At 55.3% G+C, this 24794-nt stretch overlaps 1 protein-coding gene across 4 annotated transcripts; it reads right to left on the bottom strand.

Moving 5' to 3' along the window:
* Nucleotides 1-1861: 1861 nt before the first annotated feature.
* On the bottom strand, nucleotides 1862-23909 carry NLGN3 (neuroligin 3). Of its 4 annotated transcripts, XM_087859494.1 has the most exons (8): nucleotides 23794-23909; nucleotides 20567-21220; nucleotides 19864-19923; nucleotides 15834-15893; nucleotides 13887-14036; nucleotides 7373-7558; nucleotides 4471-5260; nucleotides 1862-3829 (listed from the first exon to the last, which is right to left on the bottom strand). In XM_087859494.1, exons 2-8 carry the CDS (start codon nucleotides 21021-21023, stop codon nucleotides 2986-2988), a joined length of 2547 nt encoding a protein of 848 aa, XP_087715620.1. In that variant the 5' UTR covers nucleotides 21024-21220; nucleotides 23794-23909; the 3' UTR covers nucleotides 1862-2985. The 4 variants fall into 4 exon arrangements, with proteins under 4 accessions (XP_087715620.1, XP_087715617.1, XP_087715618.1 ...); XM_087859491.1 differs by lacking the exon at nucleotides 19864-19923; XM_087859492.1 differs by lacking the exons at nucleotides 15834-15893; nucleotides 19864-19923.
* Nucleotides 23910-24794: the final 885 nt, after the last annotated feature.

A 24794-nucleotide genomic window follows, 5' to 3' on the forward strand; every position in this document is an offset into this window, starting at 1 on the left:
AACAATAATAATTTTAAAACACCTAGTTTTTTGGCACATTGTTTTTTTCTCTGCTGCAGACCCTTTCCAGGTTTTCCACATATGCTGAAAATGTGTTGACCAAGGGTAGACCCATGAATGTTTGAAAGGCCTAAAAAGAAAAGGATTGGGGCACCTGGGTGGCTCAGTTGGTTAAGCCTGTACCTTTGGCTCAGGTTATGGTCCCAGGGTTCTGGGACCGAGCCCCCGTGTTGGGCTCCCTGCTCAGCGGGGAGCCCCTTTCTCCCTTTCCCTCTGTCCCTTCCCTCGATTGTGCTCTCTCATTCTCTTTCTCAAATAAATACATAAAATCTTAAAAAAATAAATAAAAAGAAAAGGACCACAGAAAATGTCATATATGATTGGACAACATCCTGGGTCTGTTTCTAATGCTAACTGGGCATTAGAAAATGTTGGGCTTTTCTGGGCCCACTTTCCCGGTTATAAAAATAAGTGGGTTGGACTACGTGCCCTTGAGGTTACTTCCAATTCTAAAACTTGGACTCAGATTACTTCCCAGCAACTCCATGCTATATTTTTGTTATTAGATGCTAGTAGTCACATTAGTTTTGGAAAGAAGAAAGGGAGGCAGGGAGAGAGAGAAGGAAGAGGGAGGGAGGGAGAACACCATTTCTACACTATGGGCTCATTCAACTTGTGACCCACCCTGTCACCCTCCCCCCACTTCTTTTTTCCTCTTTTTTTTTAAAGATTTTATTTATTTATGTGACAGCCAGCCAGCGAGAGACAGAACACAGCAGGGGAGTGGGAGGGGAAGAAGCAGGCTCCCAGCGGAGGAGCCCGATGTGGGACTCGATCCCGGAACGCCAGGATCACGCCCTGAGCCAAAGGCAGGTGCCTAACGACTGTGCCACCCAGGCGCCCCCTTTTTTCCTCTTTTGACCAAACTGTGTCCAGCCAGTCATTGGCCAGCTCTCTCGTCTCCACGTACCACATTAGTATATTAGTTCTCAGTTTTGGTCCTTGCACTATCTTGGGTTCATCCCATCTGAACATCGCCCTGTTGTGTTGGCTCATCTCCCTCACTTTGTCAGGGTCACTTCGGAGAATCCTATTCCTGGTTTCTGAGGTATCAGCAACCCTGCCCAACTGTCACACTTGATGAGCAGACTCCTGGGTTAGGTCCTTCAAGTCGCTGAGAAGAATGTGAACCACCATCATGCTAACCCTGTGGAGCCCCCCTTGAACCCGCCCTCCTGACCCGGGGTTGACGGGCGAGCCTCTGATGGCAATCCCGGAAAGAGAGAGAAATCACTGCCAGGGCTCCAGTGAGTTCTCCACGTGTAAGTCACAGAACCGGAATCAAGTATCCCTGGGGAAGAGAGGGCACCTGCTCTGTCAGTCCCCCAAGGCCAGGGGGTCCGCATATCTGATGGCGCACTGGAGTCAGATATGAGAAAGAACTTCAGCCCTGTTAGAGCTCACACCTCCTCCCAGCCCCCAGTCCAGGATGGGGTCAGGATGGTGGTAATGGTGGTGGTGGCTGCAGCGGCTGGCTGCGGTGAGTGGGAGGAGGAAGAGGAGGAGGATGGAGGAGGAGGAAGTGTTATTTTTTGCCGTTTCATTAGGAGGCCCCTGGTGCTGAGAGAAAGCTTCAGCCGCAAGAACCCAGAACGTTGGGGGTGGGGCAGGGGGTACAGGGACCGCAACCTGCTTAAGATTGGACAGGCCTGCATGGGGGGGGGGCAGCTGCAGACTGTAGCCCAGACTTGTCTCAGCTTAAAGGCACAGGATGCAGAGGCAGGCTGGATTCCTAGCCCACAGGGGCACCCTGCTGGGAGGTCTGTTGGGGCAAGGCCTGTGCAAGGGAGGCAGGTTGGGAGTGCTAACTGGATTTTTTATTTTTATATCAAGACACTGTGTTTAAAATTTTTACAAAGGACAAACTCCATGGGTTTCCGTTAGTGTTTTAAGAACTTTTCTTTAAAAAAAAAAAAGCCAACAACAACAACAAAAAAAAAAACACCGCCTTTTTGAAAGAGAAATGACAGACACAAAAGAGACTCTGTAAAGAAAATGGGGCGAATTTCTGATACCATTACCCCAAGGGCAGAGGCAGAACCCAGATTACACCCAGGGGCCAGATAATGACAGCCTCTACCAGAACCTCATTCACCAAATCTAGGGTCCCCTGGTCTAGCCAGGCCAATGCTCCTGGCCTTTGGGGGAAAGCAGGTCACCCTGCAGTCTCTACAGCCCTCCACAGGGACACAGAGATGCCTGGAGAGTTCTCCCCTATGGCTCTCCAACCCCATCCAGCAGTAGCCCCTTCCTCCTTCCACCCCATGGTCTTGCTCAAATCTGTTTCTTTCTTGGGGGTCATGTTCCTCAGCGGATTGTGTGAGCACTGGGGGTTCCAGAGCCAGACAGACATAGGCCTGGAGCCTCCCTTCCGGAACCTCTTTGCACTCATGGGTTGGAGAAGCATGTGTTCCAAAATTATTTTAAAAAATCAACAAAAACAAGACCCAGAAAAAAGACCAAGTCTGGGGGAGAAAGAGCTACTCTGCTCTTTAAAGCTCCCAAGTCTGGAGTTGGTGGGTGGTGCAGTTCCAAGAGAGGCGGAAGGTGAGCACCAAGGGGGTGTCCAGCTGGTGCTTTCGGTCCCCCAGGAGTGTCTGTGATCAGGCTCAGGGAGCTGGCTTCAGTTGCTGTTCCACAGGTCCTCGGTTTCTCAAGGACTCACTTGCGTCCCCATTTGAAGGGTTTGTTCAGGTTTACTTCCTTATTTGTGTTTTTGCACATGCGGGTGCATGTCCACATCTGTCTATGTTTGTGCAGGTGGGTCTGCTGTCGGGTGTGGGTGCGTGCGTATACATATATGTCTGTACATGTCTCTGTGTGTGTGTGTGTGTGTGTGTGTGTGTATGTGTGTCTGTGTGTGCATGTGTGTCCGTGGATCTGGGAGGGAGGGAGCCAGGAGATAGGCTGTGCTCTGGTCTGGAGCTATACCCGGGTAGTGGAGTGTGAGTGGGGCAGCCCAGTACTGTTGAACCCTGTGGCAAAGGTGTTATAGGGGTGCAATGTCTGCAGCCCTACCAGGGAGTTGGGAATCATAGTGATGGTGTTGGGTGTCATGAGTGGGATGTCATCAGGGGAACGACGCAGGGTCAGTGTGTAGTCGGGCAGCGCAGTGAGGCGCAGTGTGTCATGGGGGGGACCAGCCTCACATTCATGGTGGGTGGGGCCCAGCTGTAATGCTGCCAGCTCCTCCTCAGGAGCAGCTCCCAATTCAGGGGCCCCGGCTCCCCTCTGAGGGCTGGGCTGCCGCAGAGGCTCCTGACGCCGTTTGTCCTTGCGGTAGTAGAGAGCGGCGAAGGCCAGAACGTTAAGGAACAGGAGGGAGGCCCCTACAGCGATGGTGACACTTAATTCGGTGGAGTAGTCACGAGGGTTCTCCACCAGGAGCGGCCCTGCATCCTGGTCCCCGTTCCAGGACCCTTGGGCATTCTCATTGCTGTAGGCAGGGGAGATGGCCGGCCGCTTGGTGCTCCAGGTCTTGCCGTTGGGCCTGCGGGTGATGTGGGAGCTGTGGGTGGTATCCGGGGGCGGCACTTTGGTGGTCGTGGACGTATAGTGGAACATGTCATGCAGGTTGTATAGGTGGGGCACCAGGTGTTTCCAGAAGGCCACCTTGGTGGCCCGGTAATGATCGCGGACCCTTGGTTTCAGCCCGATGTGAAGGTAGAGCTGGTCTCGGGGATTGTATTTGGACCAGGCCACTTCCTCAAAGCGGTTGGCCTTGGTGTGAATGAACTTGGTGTCCTGGGGGACCGGCTTGTTGGGATCCCTGAAATACCACATGGAAATCTGGGGTCACCACTCTACCTAGGTGAGCAAAGGGCCCAGCATTCTTCCTCTCACACCCACTTCTGAACCTCTTCCCCGGTCCAGAACTTCCCACATTTCCATTTTTTTCAGGGTCCCTCCCTCTACCCACATCTCTCCTCTTCCCCGGGCCTTGAATTCCTATTGCCCACCATATCAGGGACACTGGCTCATCCTTCCCTGTGCCCATCCTGTAAGGTCATTGTATAGATGCTTTTTCTTCTCCCGTGCTACCGAGCATCCACCAATCTTTTTGGCTGCCCAGTTTTTCCAAGAACCCTTGAAAAGCTCTTTATGAAAGTACTGTATTCCCACTTCACTTGGCCTCTGACCATCTAACCTTAAATCCTGTAGTTCTGCCAGTAACTCTCCCTGCTGCTCAGTCCTAATGCTAACTGAGTTCTGAGACTCGACCACATTTTTGAGGGAAGAAATGGCACGAAAGTCTCCAGAGGAGGAAGTAGGAAGGGGGTGAAGAGGTCACCAAGCAAGATTTGCGGGAGTATCTTTTAAAAAGGAAATGATGGAAGAGGTTTAGATAGAGGAGCAGAGGGGAAGGCATGCTGGGGTCCCAGAGAAGAACAACCCCCACTTTCTCCTTACCCGGTCTTGGCAAAGTTGGTCCAGTAGGTCATGACGACAGCACTGAGCATAACGTCGTTCTTGGAGAAATTGCAGGGGAAGAGGTCAGTGGGGCCTACCATAGGGACACCAAAAACGTAGGGTACTTCGTCCCCATGAGCTGCATCTGACCAAGCAGGCTTCATGAGGCTCTGGCAGTGATGGTAGAAGGCGTAGAAGTAGGTAGGTGAGCCATAGCGGGCGTGCAGATCGGCGGTCACCACCGAGGGCTCCACCCACTGGTGGTCAGTGAAGAGAGCCACTAGTGTTTTGCGGCGTGTCTCCGGATTGTCACGGTCTGCCCAGTCTGTGTACATGAACTTGATGGTCTCCCGCAGGGTGTCCTTACCCTCAGGATAGCCATACAGATTGTCCACAAAGTTGGAGACTGAGTAGTCAAAGTCAGTGCCAGAGACGCCATCCTCGGGGTCCACCACCCCTTCCACGAACTTGAGCCCCTCGCCCTGGTTGACACCTAGCATAATGTCATAGTTGAGGAACTCGCCCTGCTCCATGAGAATCTCAGGGTCATCAGGAATGACATCGCCATCAATCACAGGGCCAAAGGCCACATGGTAGCGGGCTGGCTGGATGTCCTGCTCTACCAGCTCCTTAGCACTCTTTTGACGAAGACAGTCCACCATGTCCACCGTGTCTAGCACGTTACAGCCTACCTTGTCGGCCAGCAGGCTGGTATACTTCACCGGCTGGTAGTTCACAGCCCAGCTGGAGAGGGCAGAACCACTCTGGATGATGGCCCTCTGGAAAAGCCCTACAGAAGACAAGCAGCACCAGGTCAGATTCGTCGCGTCCCCCACAGCCTAGGCCTCCCTTGCCTGTCCCTGAGGGACGAATTAAACTCCTCTGTCACTGAGGCTACCCTATGGGTGCAATGAGCTACGAAGGAAGAAGGGACCTTCCGGCTGGGATGATGGATTAGGACCAGAGGAGGGGTTGCTGGGCCCCTGCGTTGACTGATCCCCTGCCTGCTTCTTGCTTCCTTGCTCTGGGATGAGGGTTGGTAACTTGGGGGTTAAGGAAATGCCAGAAAGAATTAACCCGTTGGGTCCCAGACATCAGCTTCCTTATGCTCCTTCTCTTTATCTCTCCTTGTCTTCCCTTCTTGCTTCCTGCCCAGCTGGGCCCAGCTCTGTGCCAGCACACCACCAGGGAGCTGGCGCTTCCACCACAAAGGGGTCTTTTTCATGAGAGATGAGAAATGCAGGCAGGAGAGAGCCTCACATTCTCGGACTTTGGGGAAAGATTCCCGAGGGCAAAGGCCTTGGGATCTCAATGTCTCCAGGGAACGTGCCCTCCCAGCATGTAGTCTCCACAGAGACTTTCCTTTTCCTGAAGCTACTAATGCCTCAGATCCAGATTCTCCCCTAGCAAAGAGGGAGCCAGTCCTCCAAACTAAAAAAATGGATGATTCTTCCTGCCCCCCAAGAAGAAAAGGGGGTATCATGCTCTCCCTGGCCCCAACATTCCCAAGTAAGGGATCATCTGGCCCTCAGGCACACAGTTCCTTTCCTCTGAGAGAAAGGCAGTTGGCATGCGTAGAAAGAGAGGGAGAGAAATATAGATTACTACTTAAGAGAGAGCCTCACTTTTCAAAAGATGATTCTCCATGAATCAGTTGCAGAAGACTGAAAGAACAACTCTTTATGGTAGCCAGGCCCCTTCGGAGACAGAATGCAGCACCACTCCAAGAAAGGCCTTCTCCTCCCAGGGAAATAGTTCCCAATCAGAGGAGGCACCAATCCTCTTTTCAGACAGAGGCACCCTCACAGGCAGTCACCTCACCCCCCTTTGTGGAGAAAGGGATCCCTGTTCCCATCACTGTCACCTGGAAACACATTCTAAGGTGTGATGCAGAACCCACCCTGGTCTTCCCTCACCGGGGTAGTCCCTGGAGGGACAGAGGCAGAATGTCTAGGTCAGAGAAGGTGATTTTTCTCTCTCAGACAGACAGGCCTTCTTCCAAGAGGGCATCGAAAGTCTTCCTGTGAGAATATCCCTCACTCACGGGGTTGATTCCAACAAAAAAAACCTTGCCCTCTCTCACAGATTTCCTTCCTTGAGAGAAGGGCACCTATTTCAGGAAGATCTCTTCTTCATGAGAAGCTCATCTTTGGCTCTCAGAGATAGAATGTGTTCTACAGTCCAGAGGTGAAGAGAACTTTTCCTGCTGGGCCAAAGAGGGCCTGCTTGGCTCCCTTGAAGAGTCACTAGCAGAGCAAGGAGAGAGGCTTTCGTCTGGGCTAAGAATGAGAGTGTGCCTTTGGGTTGCCCAGCCTGGGAGGAGGTCTGGTGTGGGCTACGAGGTCAATCACCACCCCTCAGAAAAGGCCCACGCCACAGGTTAGCGATCCTCACTGTTCAGACCCATCTCCCCACTTAAGGACAGTTCTCCTCCTGTACAGACTTGTTCTTCAGAGAGAAAGGCAGAGAATGAGTGTTTCTTACACCTAAAAACTAATTCCCACCCGAGATCTCTATCCTGAAGTCACATGGCCTTCCCAAACTGAAAGATTTCCCTTGCCAAAAAAAAAAAAAAAAAAAACCACCACCAAAAAAACCCCCACTGTCCTTCAGATAGACATTCTACTCCCACTCACCCAAACCCGACTCCCACAACAGGAGGATTTTACTTTCTCAAGATGTAAATGGGATTCTCGATTCTCTCTTTCCCTCTCTCACACTGGGAGAAGGACTTCTTCCCCCCGAGAGGCACATTTCCATTCCACTTCTCCCCAAAGGGATGCCAAGCGGGTAGAAGAGGGCCAGCTGATTCCCCTGGGCACTCTGAACCCCGGGAGGCCTGAGGCTCAGGGTGGGCAGCCGGCACTTTGCTCGTTGAGGTTTGGCCCCAAGCGCTACTCACCCTCGGAGTGATGCGATAGCGTGAGGAGGCTGACGCAGGATGCACCGATGCCTGAGCCGAAGACTGTAATACGGCGGGGATCGCCACCAAAGAAGGCGATGTTCTCGCTCACCCAGCGGAGGGCCTGGATTTGGTCAAGGAGCCCATAGTTGCCCTTGGCAGCCTGATCGCCGGTGCTCAGGAAACCTGGATTCGACAAAGGGCATGAGGACAGTGAAAGCAGAGGGATGGGGGATTGGGGGTTATGGTGGCAAGCGGGAGACAGGGCGGGGGCATGAGGACGGAGGAGAGGCACACAGCGTGGGTCTTTCCACCTATAGCTACCAGGTACCATTGCTCCTTTCTGCAAGCTGCAGCTTGCAAGCTTCTCAATATAGGAAGGATCGGCTCCTTGCCCCCCACCCCCATTCTCCAGTGTGGAGGGAGGGGGTCTCCAGACTATTTGAGAGGACGCCTCCAGCTGGGAGACTTAAGCCGCAAAAACTGCAAATGGCCAGGCCCCTGATGTGCTCTCCAGGACATTACCCAACCCCCCCCCCAACCAGGGCGACATAGACTGCAAAGAGCAGGGATCCTGGAGTCAGATGGTCTTTGGTTCGTGCGTGTCCCAGCTCTACCACTTACTGACCGTATAGCCTTGGGCAAGTTATTTAAAATATCTGGGCTATAGTTTCCTCTTCTGTAAAACGGAGATAAAAATACTTCAAAGAGTTGTAGCCAGGATAAACCAAACATAAGCATCTCTAATACGCTCCGCACTCTGTTAAGTCTATAATTACTTCTCTTTCCCCTTCCTCCTCTCTCTGAAGGAAGGGAGGGTCCCGAAAGGCAATGATCCCTAAGCTCTGCTTGCCCTTCCCGTCCATGTTAGTCCATCTGCACCTTGTTCCAGGGCCTCAGGTGGCCCCTTCCCCTCATTCTCAGGGTGGGTTCTCATGTCCCCACCTCCCAAGACCCGATGAATCAGAAACTCTGGGGAGGGGGACCCAGCAATCTGTTTTTCCCAAGCTCTCCAGGTGATTCTGGGGCCTGCTAAAGTTAGAAAACCACCGGGTGAGACCATCTTTTTCATCTGGTGGAGAAATGGGGAAGTCAGTGCAGTGTGTTACCACAGAAACAGGTCTTCCCGCCCGCCCACCCACTGGGATTTGCTGCTGAGGAGACATGTCACCATGGAGACTACCTTCCCACCCACCTGCTGGGATTTGCTGCTGTGGAGACTGGTTGCCATGGAGACCACCTTCCCGCCCACCTGCTGGCTATCCCACAGAGATGTCCTATATTCCCCTCCACCCTGCTTCCATTTGAGACTAATCGTGCTGCCTCATTTCATCTCCCTTCCTTGATCCCTGGGCTCCTTGGAAGGCTCGATCTTCTCCTGCCCTAGGCTTTCAGAAGGGTTCTTTCCAGGTGGGTAGTTGTGGTGCTCCTACACGTTGGACACCCCTACCTGGACCGGTCTTTTTGGACTCCCCGTTTAAAAGCTCCTTTGCAGTACCTGGGATCAACTTTGTGAGCGGCCACATTTGGGGAGGCCCCCTCAGCTCACAGGGAGCTCTCTGACAGTCCTGGCAGGCCACGGGCAGAGACTGAATTCAGATAGACTCAAGCAGGTGCCAGACCTCATCCCTGTCTTTCTCGGGTCCTCCTGCTTCTAGCTTCTGCGAAAGAGCTCATTTCACCCTCTTCAAGGGTGTTATTAATTTACATTTGGTACAATTAAGGATGTAAAGTACTTAGTTATTCCTCTCAGGACCTAGTCGCAAGCCTTCTCTAGCTCCAGGTTCCGGGTGAGGAAATGTGAAGGAATTCGAGAAAGCCTGAAGGAGGATGAACGGAGGAGCCCTTGTTCTTCCAGACAAGGGCACCAGCCCCTCCTCTGCCTGGCCCATTCACACACTGAAGGTGCTGTGCGAGTCTGAAAAAGTCTGCTGACCGAGATCCGACCCAGCTGTCCAAGCCCAAGACCCTTCATCAAGAACAACTACGCATTTCTCTTAGCCCTCCTGTCCTCTCTCCCTGCCTTTCTCCTTCCTCCATATTTTCCTCCCCTTCTCTCTTACTTAAGCCGCAGCAGACTTGACTTCGGCCTTGGCCGAGGTAGCGTTCCGTGAAATGTGTCAATGCATCTGTCCTATCAGCACGCAGAGCCCGCTGTTTGAACGTAGTAAAGTAGATTTCACCAGCGTGTCTCGATTCCCTGGGCTGGGAACAAAGGCCTGAAAGGGCTGGGTGGAGGAGCCAACCATCCCTTTCTGCTCCCTTGGCTCCCAGCAACCCCGGGACGAGAAGCGCGGAAGCACGCGGATGATGCCACGTCAACCGTCTCAACTACAAGAGTCCTGCGTGAAGCGCTGGATCCAATGGGCTGAGGCAGAGGAGCCAGTGAACGTGACCAACCATGAACACACAAAACCTGGCGGTGTGGGAGCGCCGTCGCTCACTGCTAGGGCCCCAGTAAACTCAGCCATCCACGGAAACCACGTGAGAAGGGGGGCTGAAACACCACACACTTCGTGAACGGTCAGAATAAACCTGAGACCGGCTCCCCGGGCTCAGGTTGACACTGCAGTCCGTGGTAAGGCGCCTGTCAACAGAAGACGAGGGCACCCGGCACATCGTACCAAACCCACACATCTCTGTCCCTCAAGGCTTGGCGTTTACCAGGTGTCCGGTTTGCCTGAAGGGTACCCGAGCAAAGATGTACGATTAAATTCTGGAACCCAGATGAAAACCTGACAAGCCCCTACTTCCTGAGCCCCGGGGATATCCATGTCTGATATCTTGCTGGGGTCCCCTTTCTTGTGTTGGTCTCGAGCCCCATGGGGGCTCCTCAAATAATAAGATGGGGTCCATGGACTGGCCTGTGGCATTCTCCAAATAGATGAGTCACCTGAGATGTCCAAAGAAACACCTCAGAGTAAACCGTTTTTCTGGGCTCCGTGCTTCCAGAGAAGCTGAAGGAAGGGTGAACGTGTGCGTGCTTTTGGGGGTCCCAAACCGGCTGCCTGATCTGGGATGCATGAAGACACAGAACAACCGAGTCTCAGCTATGCAACAAAATCCCCAAGTGTCAGGGACAGATCTAGGCTCTACATCTGGCACCGAGAGACAGAAACCTCTTGCATGTACCCGGAATCCAATCAGTGGCTTACTGATTACATTTGTGCTGCAGAGCGGGCAGTGAAGGAGACACAGGAAGTAGGTGATGGGGAACTTTGGACCAAATCTCAGTTTGTGACTCCTTCTGAGGTTTGGGTAATGTTATGTTGATCATTCACAGCCGAAGCCCAAAGAATAATATTCCTGTCCCCAGATGTGCCATTCTGGTTATCTGAATGAGGAATGAGTTGGGGGGTTGTAAAGTGGGCGGGGCGGGGGTGGGTTCTTAACCTGAGTTTCGTCGATGAGTTTCAGTGGTGTCCACAGAACCATTTCTATAGGTTTGTGTGTGTGTGTGTGTGTGTGTGTGTGTGTGTACCTTTTTCTGGGGAAAAAGTCCATAGCTTTCATTAGAACCTCAAAGGGGTCCACGACTCCCCCAAAGGTTAGGAGCTTCTGATGTAGAAGCCTCACGATTAGAGAAGCAGGAGGGTTGTCAGGTAATCAGCAAACCAGGATACCATAGGGAACGCTCAGCGGCGACAGGCCCTGGGCAGCCCACAGCTGTCAAAGTGATGCTTCAAATCCTGAATCTCTCCTTCCTGTCTCCTTGCTCGGTGTCACTCTTGTCCCCTTTTCTCTCCCCCTGTCCTTTTCTTCTCTTCCTCACTTTCTCCCCTCCTTCCCCCTGCTCCTCCACCCTTTCTTTTCCTGCATTCCTAGCTGGTCCAATCATACGGAACCGAGGCACATTCTTTGTACTCTCTGTGCTTTCCAATAAAACCGACAGAATGGAGCTCTGCATGTCTCATTTTAAAAAGCAGCCGAGTTGAACATCTTCCATCACTCTCACTAAGAAAATACGGTGGCAAAACTCCTTCTGGCCTTCAACTACCGTGTGCGTCGCTGGTTATGTGTGTGAGCTTCCTTCTGGAAATTCCCGACTCTTCAGGAACTGTGCAGCCCTAGCGTGTGGCTTCATAGCCACCTTCACTTCCCCTTTACTGTCAGAGACTCAGATCCCCTTTCTTAACAGGACAGAACACTCAAGAGAGACTTGCCGGGATGTCTGGGGCAACTCGGAAAGACAGAGGAGCAGTGGCCGCACCATGAAACCCAAGCCTACCAGAGCGCCGAGAGACACCATGCGCACTTCATCCCCGGGATCCACATGCCACTTGAAGGGACATGGGCTCCACCGTTTTCAGGGAATATCACTTCTCCAATCTGAACCCCAAAAAGGTGTCTTGCTAGCCCACCGAGTGTTGAGGGTAAGTCAAGAAAAGGTCACCTTGGGGCACCTGGGTGACTCAGTCGGTTAAGTGTCTGCTTTCGGGTCGTGATCCCAGGGTCCTGGGATTGAGCCCCATGTCGGGCTGCGCGCTCAGCAGGGAGCCTGTTTCTCCCTCTGCCTGTCCCTCCCCCTGCTTGTGCTCTCTCTGACAAATAAATAAATAAAATCTTTTAAAAAAAAAAAAAGAAAGAAAAGAAAAAAGAAAAGTTTGCCTTTCTGGGCTCGTAAACTGTACCGGAAGTGACACGCAGCACCGGGCCCTCTGGGACTGGAACTGACAAAAACAATACACTCTGAAGCAAATTAAAATAAGGTCCTGTCAGCTGAGTGGGCAGGGAAGAAGTCATACCATGGCTGGTGCGGCACCCAGGCCTCCAGACTTGATGCACGGCCTAGCCTCCCCCTCCACTGGAACCTGGAAGACACCAGCCCTTCAGGCAAGAAGCTGTCTGCCTCCCGCTGTCACAGGGCTACGCGGCTGCATGTGCCCTCGGAGGCCTGGGTGAGTGTCCGAAAGGGAGCAAGACCCGCTATGTTGCATCTCCCTCTCTAAGGTACTTGTTTACCTCAGGACCCTGGCCTCGGGTAGGCAGTAACAGTCAGCAAGGAACAGACAGCACAGAGGGGCAGCCTACATCACCAAGACCAGCGGGCATATGGCAGGGGGTGTGGGGGAAGGGCACAGGGTGCTACGAGGAGGCATTTGGGAAGTAAGCGTGTATGTGTGGGAGTATATGGGATGTGGGCGTGGAGAGAGTAGTAGAAATGAGTACGTGTGTGTATATATATGCACGGGGTATGTAAGCATGGGTTATGCGCTCGTGTGGGGGTAAGGAGAGGTGTGTGCGTGAGTATGGATCTGAGGCCAAGTGGGGGTACATGAGTGTGTATGTGTTTGTTGGGTAGGGTGGGTGGGGGAATATGTACGTGTGTGTACGGGAGGAGTGTCTATGTGCGTGTGTGTGTATACGTGGGAATGTGGGTATACGTGTAGGAAGTCTCTGGGTGTGTGTATATGGCAGAGAGATACGTACATGCAGCGCCTGGGACGCGCATGGAGACGTGGAAACAGGGATCTGAGGGGTGTGTGTGTAGTATTTGTGGATGTGCGGCGTGAGGAGGTGTGGACGTGCAGGTATGGATATATATGCATAGGGAGGGGGAATATCGGTTTGCGTTTCCACGGGGAAGGTGAGGGACATACGCGCGCATGTGGGTGTTCGAGTGGATGTGGAAGTGGGGTGTGCAGGGGGATATGGGTATGTGCGCGTATACACGGAAGGAATACTTACATACATTCAAGGTATAAGCGTGTGGGGTTTGTGTGTGGATGCGGCTGTGCAGGGTGTGAGTCTTTGTGTAGAGCGTACACGTGGGGGTAGAAGGAAGTGTGAGTGTGGGTGTAGATGAGGATATGGAGATGTGGAGGGAGAGATACACGGGAATGAGGGGGAGTCCGAGAGATCTGTGCACATATGGGGTATGGATGTGGAGTGGATAGGGGTATATGGTATGTGGCTATGTGTGCGGGGAACACTGTATGGGTGGAGTGTTTATGGAGTGGTGAGGGAACATGCGTGTGCGAGAGGCAGCCTGTAGCTGTGGATGTGGGGGTCTATATGTGTACGGGTATATGTGTGTGTTTCTGGGGTGAATGAGAAATAGTAGTATGCATGGGGTGTGCGGTGGGCAGTGTGGATGTGTGGACATGGGAGGGTATGTGAGCGTGTGGATATGTGACTGGCTAGAAGGAGTATCTGTGTATCTGTGGGGCTTTTAGGGATGTGGGCCTGGGTGGGTAGGGATGGATGGGGGAAGGACTCTAGAAAATTCACGGACCCTGTGAAACTCAGGCAAGCAACGGTCTGAAAGCAGAGACCTGGCTTGAGACTTAAGAGAAAGTGTGGAGGTTAAATTGAATTTCCCACGACATTCCAGGGAAGGGCCTGGGAACGTGGGGAAGCTCCCAGCACTTGGGTAGGGACCGTGTGATGCCAACATTTGACTCTGGACATTGGCACCCGCTAGAGAACCAAAGCCAGCATTAAATCCCCAGCATTCTTTCCTCCTTCCTTGAAAAGCCAAGCTTCCTTCAAGGCAGCTAGCAGAGAACCATACCTAGCACTCCAACCCGATAGTTGAGGGTGATGACGATGACGTTGCCGTAACTGGCGAGGACGCTGCCATCAATCATGTTGCCTGTCCCTTCCATGTAAGAGCCTCCGTGGATGTAGACCATGACGGGCTTAGCGCCACTGTCCCGGATGTCTGCAAGGAGAAGGGGTGAGACACAGGCTGGGTAGGATGCCCTTCCTCCCCCACCCCCACGAGCCCTGAGGGGGGGGGGGTCGTGGGTGGCAAAGCTATCCCAGGTGCCAGGACACCACCACCCACGCTGAGGGCGGGACTCATGGGGCTGCTCGGCCCGGAGCTCGAGCCTCGGCCAGAGATGGTTTTACAGACTCCAGTTTCAGCCTCCCAGCTGAAGGCAGTCAGCCACACCTGCTACGGCTGGGCCTAGGTAGGCCCAGGCTGGGCCCTGGGGACCAGGAACAGGAGGAAGAGGCAGGGCTGGTCTCTTAGCTGGCTCAAGTGAGTCCTTGCCCCGGGGCACCCAGGAGTCCTGGGACCTGACATGGCTTCAGAGAGTGGGGGCTGGGAAGCCCTGGAACCCCCAAAACTAGACCAGTTACATGGAAATACGGCCATTGGCAGCAGCCGTCCCCCAGTGCAGACAGAGACAAGAGGGGTGGGAAGAAGGGGTGGCACAGGGAGAGAACAAGGAAGGATGTGGGTAAGAGGGAGTGAATGGCAGCGATGGGGTGGAGGAAACCTTAGTGACATGGTTTCTCAGCCATGTGCTCATTTACCCCATTGTCCCCTGGGCATCAGGCAGACTTAACTGGAAGCACTGGGGACGGGAGAAAGGAGAGGGGCAGAACTAAGAATGAGACATTCCCCCACCCTGCTCGGCCGCCCCCCCCCCCGGTCCCCCGTCAGCATTAGGATGAAGATGGAGCCTCCCCAGAGGCCATTCAGTGAGAGACCTCCAAGCGGCTGCTCCGAGGCCAGACAGCACAGCGGCAGCACTGGGGCTGGGCAGTCAGGAGAAGGCTCCTGGCCTGACCACCTCGACCTGCAGCCTTTCAGTGTGTGAGCTGGACCAACACTCTGCCACACCAGCGCAGCCCTACCAGCCACCAGCTGACCGCCCCCCCCCCCAGCTGTCTGGCTCCTCCAGGGGTGGAGGGGCAGGGCCAGGGCAGGGAGGTAGAAGGGAATGTTCTCTGCTGCCAAGCAAACACAACCTTTTTTCCCAAGGAGGAAGGCAGACTGGTTCAACCATCACGCAAGGATCTTATGCCATCTACTGACTGGGCTGTGGCGTCCAGGCCTCAGCCTGGCATTTTAGCCCACGCCTTCCTGGCCCTGTCTGGAGCCTACTGCAGCCCGTGGCCCCGAGGCCATGTCTCTTTTTCTGGGAGGAGGCCGGGGAGGTTCTAGGTGGTGCTAATCTCCAGCCCCTTTGGTTGTCACTGCCTCACTCCTCAGCTTAGCGTCCTGCTGGGCCCCTCTCCCAGGAGCCGGTCTCCTCGCAAAACACAGGTGTCTCCGCAGTGAAACCCAGGTATGTCCTCGCCATCCGGTCTCCTTTGTGCCTCTCCTCACCCTCCCTCTGCCCTGCTTTCTCTCCACTCTCCCTGCTGATCAGTAGGGGAAGGTGCCCGTGAGCCACAGAAGATGTGTGTGTGGGGGGGAGCTGTCTCTGGCAGTGCCCGCTTCTGTACTATAGGACTGAGGATGGGGGTAGAGGACCAGGGCGAGGAGGCCGCCCTCCCCATGGCTCTGCTTGTGGTCCCCTGCTCCCGCCAGCCAGCCGTGTCCATCACCCTGGAACTCCCAGCGGCCAACCAGGCCAAAGATGGATGAACAGCCCAACAGCCTCGTATAGGAACAGAAACACACCAACGGACGGACAGACAGACAGACGGGGCTTCTCCCCATCGAGAAGGGGAGGGGCTCTGTGCCATGCACCAGCCGCCGCGCCCTGCAGCCCCCAAATACCTTCATCTTCATCCCCGTCATTATCCGCTAAGTCCTCGCCCTGTTTCTTAGCGCCGGATCCTGGGGACCAGACACGGGGAGACACAACAGCACAGAACAGAGAACAAAACAGAGAGAGAATTCAAAAACAGCATGACTGCAGTGTGGCCCAGCAAGCCAGCTCTGGGCTTGGGCCCAGGACAGGCAGGAGGGATGGCAAGAACCGAGGGAATGGGTGGGCTGAGGCCCAGACCTTCATCAGGATGATGGTGTTGCAGGCCCTTGCTGTGCTGGCCTCCCTGCACCTCCCTGGCCTGCCTCCCTGGCCCCAACAGCCCATCTCAACCGACTACCTTCCCATTTAGGAAGGCGGGAGCAGCGTATGGGCCAGGGCAGAGAGCCAGAGACCCAGTCAGGGAAAGGATTCCTCCGGGTGCAGGGGCTGCACATGTGTACACAGGCGGGCTGAGCTGGTGAGCAGGGGCAGGCGCTGAGGGTGACAGGTGGTGTTGCCAGAATGTTGGAAAGATGGAGCTATTAGGGCAGAGCTGGGTACTGGGGCCCCCAGCCCTGAGCTACCTGGGCCCGGTGGGAAGGCTCAAGCTGGGCCTCAGCTGACCCTGATTCCCAGAGGAGTAAATGGGAGATGAAGCTTTCCCTCTGGTCTTCCTCGCAGGGGCCCCCTGCTCTGGCTAACGGCAAATAGGGTTCCTGTGAGCAGGAACCAGGCCTAAGAGCAGCAAGCACTGCTCTGAGATCTAGAGAGAGCCAGAGAGGGAGGGAGGGAAAGGAGGAATGGGAGAAGGCAAAAGGGACATGAGAGAGATGGAGAGAGAGACAGAGGTGGGGGGGAGACAGAGGAATAATGATATAACAGCTCCTACCATAGACCGAATATTTACCGTGTGCCAGACACTCTACTTCTGCCATACTGTTTGATCCTCACATCCCAATGAAGTAGGTACTGTCTCTATTTCTGTTTCACTGATGGGGAAACTGAGGTTCAGAGAGGTAAAGTGACTTGCTCAAGATCACACAGCTAGGAAGCGCTAGAGGAAAGATTCAAACCCAGGTCTGCTCGACTGCAAAGCCCATGGTCTTTCCACTGCACCATGCCACCTTTCTGGGGATGGGGGAGAGGGAAGGAAAAAATCAGCAAGAAAGGAGGTGGAGCTTGGGGGGGTAGGGAAGGGAAGGAGAGAAAAGAAGGGAGCAGAGGAGAGAAGAGAGACATCTAGGACCTGTGGGTAAGCTGGCACCAACTCTCCTTCCTGTTCTAAGGAGATGAGAAGTGCATCTTGAGCATGGCTGTGGAGAAAGAGGACCTACTGCCCGGACGCTGGGCAGAGTGGGGAGACAGAGGTCATTCTGCCAGCACCCTAGGGCTTACCCTCTTGTCTGTGACACCAGATACTCTCAGCCTGAAGGCAGCAAATAGCCCTCTTTCCCAGCTGGTCCAGGCTCTGGTGACTGAATTCCCTTCCAGCTGTTAATCAAAACAGGAACCGCCCTCATATTACAAAATGGCTTTTCAACTAGGGCAACAGCCAGGGCCCAGAGGGGCAGAAATGGCCTCCAGCTTCCCGAACTTCCGGTGGCACCTACCGTCTTAACACCTGCCAGGACTGCGCTCAGAAACCCTGTGGGGCACGGGGCATCATCACTCACACAATGAACAGCGCCCCAAACGGAAGGGACTTACTCATCCTGAAACATGAATTCCCTCCAATTTGCTGGACGTGGAAGTTGGGGGAGGGGGCAGGTCCTCCTCCTGGAAATCCCTCAGTCGGCATGGGCACAGACTTAGAAGGTGGGGCCCTACTGCCCCCCCCCCAACGCCAGGAGTGCCCCTGGGTTGCTGCATTGTCCCACCCTCCTCTGCATAGACGCCTTTCCTCCTTCAGCTTAGCGCTTGTGGAACAACCCCATGTTGTCAGGCCTGTCGCCCAGGCCAGCTCAACCCACCATCCACCCCCCCCCCGCCCCCGTCCCAACACTGGGCTGCCGCAGGGTCCCAGCCGGGCTGTCCTGCCTACCTTATGCACACCACGAGCCTAGAGACCTCTCCCCCAAGAAGCGGGTCTGTAATTCTGCTCCAAATGGCCAGGCGGCCCCGGATGGGGAACTAATTTGAGCAGCGGAATGACCAAATGCCCTCCTCCACGCTGTCTGGAACTCATTTCCCAGCTTGGCCTGTGGGGCTTAGCTGGACCGGCTGGGTTTCAGTACTAGGATAGGAGCTCCGTCAGAGTAGAGATGAAGCCTTTGGTTCTGTCTAGATCTTGCCCCTACCTCATAGCCTTCCACAGCCCAAGAGCGCCTAGCATCTGGCCTTGCCCACAGTCAACGATCCTGACGGGTCAATGTCTGCATTTGACTGGAACTTCCAGTCAGCTCTCTAGCCAGACTCTCAGGACCGGACTGCCCTGGGCTCTCACTGGCACCCTGGGGAGATCATTCCTCCTAGACAACGGGTCAAGGTCATCTTCTCTCCCTGCCCCTCCCCACCCCCCACCCAAGCAAGTAACCCACAGGAGCAGGTTTAAGAGACCCTCTCCCTGAGTTCATTCACAGGCTAGTGGAATGGTAAGGCCCCAATGATCCCCCTACCACCTTCAGAGGCAGAAGCAGAGGTCCTTCCAGGAAAAGACTTGCCTGAAGTCTCCCTGTGAGTTAGCACGAGGGCTGGGGCTCTCTCCTCAGGCTTTGTGCTTCCCAGCCCTGCACTCGTATTTTGCAATGCCACCATGCTTCCTCACTTGTGCGGAAAAAGTGTTTGCGGATCGCCTGCTGCGTGTGCGGTCCTGGCCTGGGCGGCGGGATGTGGTGGCACACTGTCCCTAGAGCCACAGGCCCCGCTCCCTGCTCTGGGTGCGTCAAGAGCACTCAGCACACACGCGCTCGACATGTGGATTCCCGGCATCTGCCCCCTTGAGATTCCTGCTCAGCGGGGAGCATCCGGGCCCAGGAATCCTGACAACCCCACTAGGGGAAACCCTGCCCTAGGATTTCAAAGGAAAACAAACTCCAAGCTTGCCAAAAGGTTGTAGGGATCAGGCTGTGATTTTCCACCTGTTCCTTAAGCTGTTCCTGTTTCCAATTTGGCCCAGCCCATCCCCGTTTCACCACTGTTTTCAGAGTCGGGGAGGTGGGAATGACCAGATGGGAGCTGCCTTGCATGCTATAGTGGAAAGAACATGGCCCTGAGGGTCAAGAGACCCGGGTTTGGGTCTCAGCTCTGCCACAGACCAGCGACAGGGCCTCGAGCAGCAGCAAGTCACTCCCCTGGGCCTGTTTCCTCATCTGTAAAATTGGGAAACTGATTCCTGCCTTATAAGCTTCCAGAAACCTGGGGAGGATTTTACGAGCTAAGTCTGAAAGCGCTTTGCAGAAAACATGAAGTGGTATTCGAACGGGAAGAATTACTTCTACGGGGGAGCACATTCCTCCCAGCAAGAGGTAAATGTAAAATTCAGGATCTCGTGCCTCCTTTAGGGTCTGTGGTTCCCAGACACCCCTAAGGTCTGCCACCGGACTAGCCCGGGGTGGGGGGGCTGGTCACACAGCTGTGCTCTGGCCAGAGGGGTGGGGGGCGGTTGGCAGAATGACTTGTGTCTAAACTTCAGGGCCGGAGAGCTGAGTCTAGACTTGGCACCCAGGAAGGAGCACACAGGGATGAGCCGGTGGCTGCCCTGCCAGGAAGAGGGCAGAGCCTCTGGCTCCCTCCTGGCCGCCTAGAGTGTCCCCCGAGGTGGCTCAAGAGAGAACCACTGGCTCTGTCTTTGGCACACGCATAAGGGTGGAATCCGGGGCTAGGAAGATCGGAAGAAACGGGGTCGCTGCAGCTTCTGCTCTGAACCTGCCTCAGGCCACCAAATCCTCCCTGATGAGCAGCCAGGGCCCTTGGCTAAGGTGGAGCTCAGGCCTGCTCACCGACCGCCCCCTGAGCCTGGGCTACTTGAAGGAAGGCTGGGTCCTTGGGGGGCAAGGGCAGGTGGGCAGGCAGCCCTCCCTCTCTCTCTCTCTCCCTCCCCGCCGGCTCGCTACCTACCTCCTTTCCTACAAATTTTCTTGTTGGGCTTTCGGGCGCATTCCTTGGAAATCCGCTTTACTGTAAAATGAATAAAAAACTAAAAAATAACAGGAGGCCTCTGCCCAGGGGCATGCACCCCCCACCCCCCCAGGCCCCAAGAGCTGCTCTGCAGGCGGCACATGGCAGAGAGCCTGTCCCACCATCTCCTTGTTTCTGTCACTTACCTTAGCGTGAGCCCCGCGGGAGGAGGCATCGGCTAGCCAAAGAGGAGGCACCTAAGCAATGCCCACCAGGCTGGCCCCCCCCCGCCCCCCACACGCACCCAGCTCCCTTAGCCACACACACCTACCACCTTTCAAAGCAGGCGGAATGGCAACGGGGCGGGGGCTGGTGGAGCCAGCACCCTCCCGTGGGCAGCTGCCAGCCGTGACCCATACTCCCCCAGGGAACCCCCAGCCAGCGCTCTGGCCCTAGACCTGTCAAAGCTCTCAGGCCTGGCCAGGCCCCTCCTGGTAACAGTGTCACTCACACATGGGAGCTCAGACAATGCTGGGAGAGGGAAGAACAGGGAGGAGGAAGGGGAGGCCAAGCAGAGTGATGGTTAGAAGCATTTTCACAGACAGACAGAGGCATGCTGCAGGGCACACGACCACATGCAAGCCACAAACACAACAGGGAGGGGGGAGGCAGGGAGGGCGCAGTGCCTGGCCACAGCACTCACCATCCTCCGTGGGCACGTAGACATTCAGGTAGAGGCAGTCTTCGTTGGGCTCCTGGATGTACGTAGCGACAATATCCAAGTTGGCAGTGAACCAGACGGGCAGCATGACTTCGGGCACGGCTGTGTGGATGTTCTGGGGGCACACTGGGGGAAAGTGTGTGGCGTTCCGGATGCCCGACCAGGATGGGGGTGGCTCAGGGGGCAGGAAACGTTTCTCGCCGATGGGGGGAGCTGCGTAGGGCACCCCCAGGTACTGGTCCACAGGCCCCAGGATCTCACTGGGCAATGGTACCCGGGCACCCCTTAGCTTCCCAAAGTGAGTATTGACTGTGGGCGCCGGGGCCTGGGTACTGGCCCTCAGCACCAAGCTGAGGAACCACAGGCTGAGGCACAGGCTCCGGCCAACCGTGGACTTGGGGCTCAGGGACAGCGAGGGCGGGCCAAGCCGCAGCCACATGTTCCGGGCAGGGGGACTGGCAGGAAAGGCAGACTCCAGGGTCACAGCATCAGCCCGACAGGCAGCCCCTTCATGGCCACACTGACTTGAACCTCAAGACCGAGCTCTCGAGGGACACCTACAGGTGCCCGGCAATGCAGAGAGGTTGTCCAAGCACCACAGCTTCAGAAAGGGGACCCCCTCAGGGCCAGGCAGGCCTGTGGAAAGAGGGAAGTATGCGTCATCCCAGATGGCCACAGAGTCAGAGTCTTTGGGGGCCCTGCTGGGCTCCGGACTGTTCTCCCACAGTTAGGAGAGGTCTCACATGCCCGAGGTTCTGCGGACCCACCGATGATCTCCACTGCCACTCAGAACCTGTCTGTGTGCCTGGCCATGGTTGGAAAATCCTAGGGGATGGACCCAGTGACAGTTGTTGCCACTGCAAGGTCCAAGTCCCCAATTCCAACTCCTCAGCCAGCGGAGCCCATGGGGTGGGGGTGGGGGTTCAGCCGGAGCCAAAGTAGCATGTGAACTCTCTAGACCCCTGGACCCACTAACCCCACACGGGGACCTCCCACACCAGGAGAGGGTAGGATCGTTAACCTCACTCTGGGGTTCGAAGGCATAAGCAGGAAAAGCAGAAGATAGGCACAGCGTCCCACAAGGAGACCCCCTCACCGGTCAACCAGGGTGGGTGGGGGGAGGGCAGGACAGCCACACCCCAGGGTCCCCAGACCCTCCTGTGCCCCTCCTGTACATTTCTCCTCAGCCCTCGCTGCTCCCAAATTCTCAAGCGTTGGTCCTTTCTGTCGGCTAGCTCTAACTCACAAGTGCCGGAACTGAGGCAGAGACCAGGCTGCCCAGAACCCCAGGCATTGTTGATGCTCAGCCAGTGTAAAATAAACAACGGAGTGTGGGGGACACACACTCAGAGACTCGCGGAGATACAGTCACAAAGACTCAAAAAAGGGAGTGAGAGAGACCAAGCCAGGATCACAGACACCACGATATTCGCTCACAGAGACATATAGTCCAAACCCACGGAGATCCCTCCTCTAGTCCCACATTCTGAGATGGAGAGCCTCACGGAGCCAGAGAATCACAGCGAAATACATTCAGAGACACACACAGAGACTTACTGAACTATAATCACACACACACACACCACATAGGTAAATACCTAGAGACACATGCAGCATAATGGTGACACATAGGTGGAGACAGAAACAGAAATAGCAGCACACTCAAGACACATAGGCTTTCTGACACACAGTTATACAGCGAACACATACATACAGGCGCACACAGAAACTGCTGCATGGACACACACACACACACACACACACACACACACACACACAATTTAGTTTTCCCTATTTCTCCCGCCTTCCAAGATCGCTGGCCTGCTCCTTTAAGAACTGGCTGAAGGGGTGGGGGAGGGAGATTGGGAACGCCCGGCAATCGGCCGCCACCACGAGAGGGGAATGAGAATGTGTGTGAGAGAGAGAGAGACAGAGAAAGACAGAGACAGAGAGAGAGAGGAAGAGAGAGGGAGGGAGAGGGAAGGAAAAGGAGGGAGAGGGAGGGTGAGAGAGATAGAGGGAGAGAGAGCTAGAGAGAGAGAAGGAGAAAGGGAGGGAGGGAAGAAGGAGGAGGGAGGGCAAAGCGACTAAAGGGGTGGGGGCTCAGAGGAAATGGGGAGCAAAGTATGGTGGGGAGGGTTAGATCCCAGACACTGCCCAGAATGCACCCGGGGTGGGGGGGGGAGGAGGGGAAAGGGAAGGAAGGGGTAGGAGTAGGGAGGTGGGGCAGGAGGGAGTGGGTGTGTGTGTGTGTGTATGGGGGGGTATAGTCCGCAGCTGAGTTCACACAATCCCCCCATTCACCGTCTCCATGGCAACTCTGGGGCACAGACCGCTCATTCACACGGCTTCCCCGCCAGCAACCCCCCCCACCATTAACCCCCTCGGTGCCGCCCCTCCCCACAAATTCCATTAACCCCTTCGGGATGCCTCCCTCTCCAGTAACCCTTCAGTGCCAAATGCCGGTCCCCTTTGAGTCAGTTCCCTGCAGCCCCTCCCCCCTGAACACCTAGACAAATCCGCCGACCCCCAAACGCCCTCTGTACCCTAGGACCCACTGTGCGTCCCCAAGGCCAAGATCTCCATCCTGGTCCAACTTGCAATTTGGGAGAAGACAAGGGGAGGCAGCAATTCCGGGATTAGAGTGGCATCTGGGGTACTTTGGAGGCTGGAGCAGTATTGGGCGAGGGGCATTGTGCAGGAATGGACTGGTATCGAGAACTGCAGTATTGGGGGCTACGCGGGTCCAGAATGGTATTGGGGGACAAAGCTGCATTGGAATGGGGGAGGATAGGATAAAGGCCTTGGGGGGAGGGGGGCTGCAGAGAGTGGGGGAGGGAGCCTGGCTGTGAGATGCTATGATGGAAGAGGGATGGGGCTGCACTGCGGGGGAGGGGGAACTGGCAATGTGCAATACAGGAATAGGGCCGGGGCCCTTAGTAGGGGTATTTTGATGAGCATGCGGCCAGGCTGTGGAAAGAGAGGGACCATGGGTGGGAGGATGATAGGGATGCGGATTCAGGGAGGAGGTGGAGGAGAGAAGAGAAGCGGGGGAGGATTGGAGGGTCAGGGGTGCCGATGGAGAACAGGGGGTTGAGAAGGATGGGGAGCATTGGCTGGGGAGCGGAGGAGCCCGGGATTGGGAAGGGATAGGATTGGGGCAAGGTATGGGCAGCTAGAGGATGAGAGACCGGGGCAGGCGGCCTCACCTGTTCCCCGGGCTGTTGCGAGCGACTGAATCGGGCCGCGGACCACCCATATCGCCTCCAGGCCAAGGGCTCCGCACCTGAATCCCCAAAATCTGCTCTCCGGCAGCCTGGCTGCTGTGCCCGCGCACCAAGGGGGCGCGCTGCGCGTGCCCGGACACGGGGGGGCGCGGTCCCTGCCATTAACTCCTTTTGTGCCAGAGATGGCTCAAGTCCTGGGGCATGGCCCAGTTCCTCCCATGCTTAAGCACGCCTGGCTCGCCCTCTCTCCCTCTCTCACACACACACCCCTCAAATCAAGACAGGTGATCTTCCAGGGCAGCTAGCTCAAACTTTACCTGCAAAGCTTGAAACCTTGATACAAAGGGAGAAACTGAGGCACCGTCTGCCGGAGCCCCCGGTCACACTCTACAAAAGACGAGCCTCCACCTTGCTCAGCATCCCTCACATCTCCCCTCCTTAGCACCAGCGCGATTCAGGCAGCAAAGAGCAGAGGGTGGGGGCACTTGGCTCTCATCCTGTCACTCTCCCAAAGGTCAACGTTGTTCCTTTCTGCTGCTGCTGCTGGGCCATGTCAGACTGAGACTGTCAGCATGCCAGTTGCCCCACCGTTTCAGGCTCTCCCCTCCAGATCCCGCTGTCTTTGTGTCTCGTGTTTCCGTGTGTAGTGCACCTGTCCTGTTTGTTTAGCCCCCACCCCCCACCCCGAGTCCCTCGAGTGTCCCTTATCCCAGGCGAGCCCCCTAACCCTGCAGTTCCTCAGAATGTTTATGTCAGGCTAGAACAGATCAGAAGCGAGCTTCGGTCACGGCTGCCTGCACCCTGTCCGGAGTTTCATTCCTTGTGCACACGGCTCTGAAACTCGCTGAGTCCCACATGAGCGAGGGCGTCGTGGACCTCAAAGCGGGGTTTTGTTTTATTCTTTTTTATTTTTCTAGAACTTGGGTATTGATTGGTGCTCCTGGTTTTACCAGCACACTTGACCCTTGCCAGTGCAACTATGG

This window comes from Ursus americanus, chromosome X (assembly GCF_024610735.1).
Source record: "Ursus americanus isolate L20-20 chromosome X, mUrsAme1.1.p, whole genome shotgun sequence".
In the NCBI taxonomy this organism is placed as follows: domain Eukaryota; kingdom Metazoa; phylum Chordata; class Mammalia; order Carnivora; family Ursidae; genus Ursus; species Ursus americanus.

Bases quoted from the DNA above. Each gene is read 5' to 3' on its own strand.
- NLGN3 (XM_087859494.1), bottom strand. From the start codon at position 21,023: ATGTGGCTGCGGCTTGGCCCGCCCTCGCTGTCCCTGAGCCCCAAGTCC. The intron at 19,924-20,566 runs GTGAGTGCTGTG...TTCATTTTACAG, and splicing joins CTACGTGCCCACGGAGGATG to TAAAGCGGATTTCCAAGGAA. The intron at 7,559-13,886 runs GTATGGTTCTCT...TGTCGAATCCAG, and splicing joins CTATCGGGTTGGAGTGCTAG to GTTTCCTGAGCACCGGCGAT.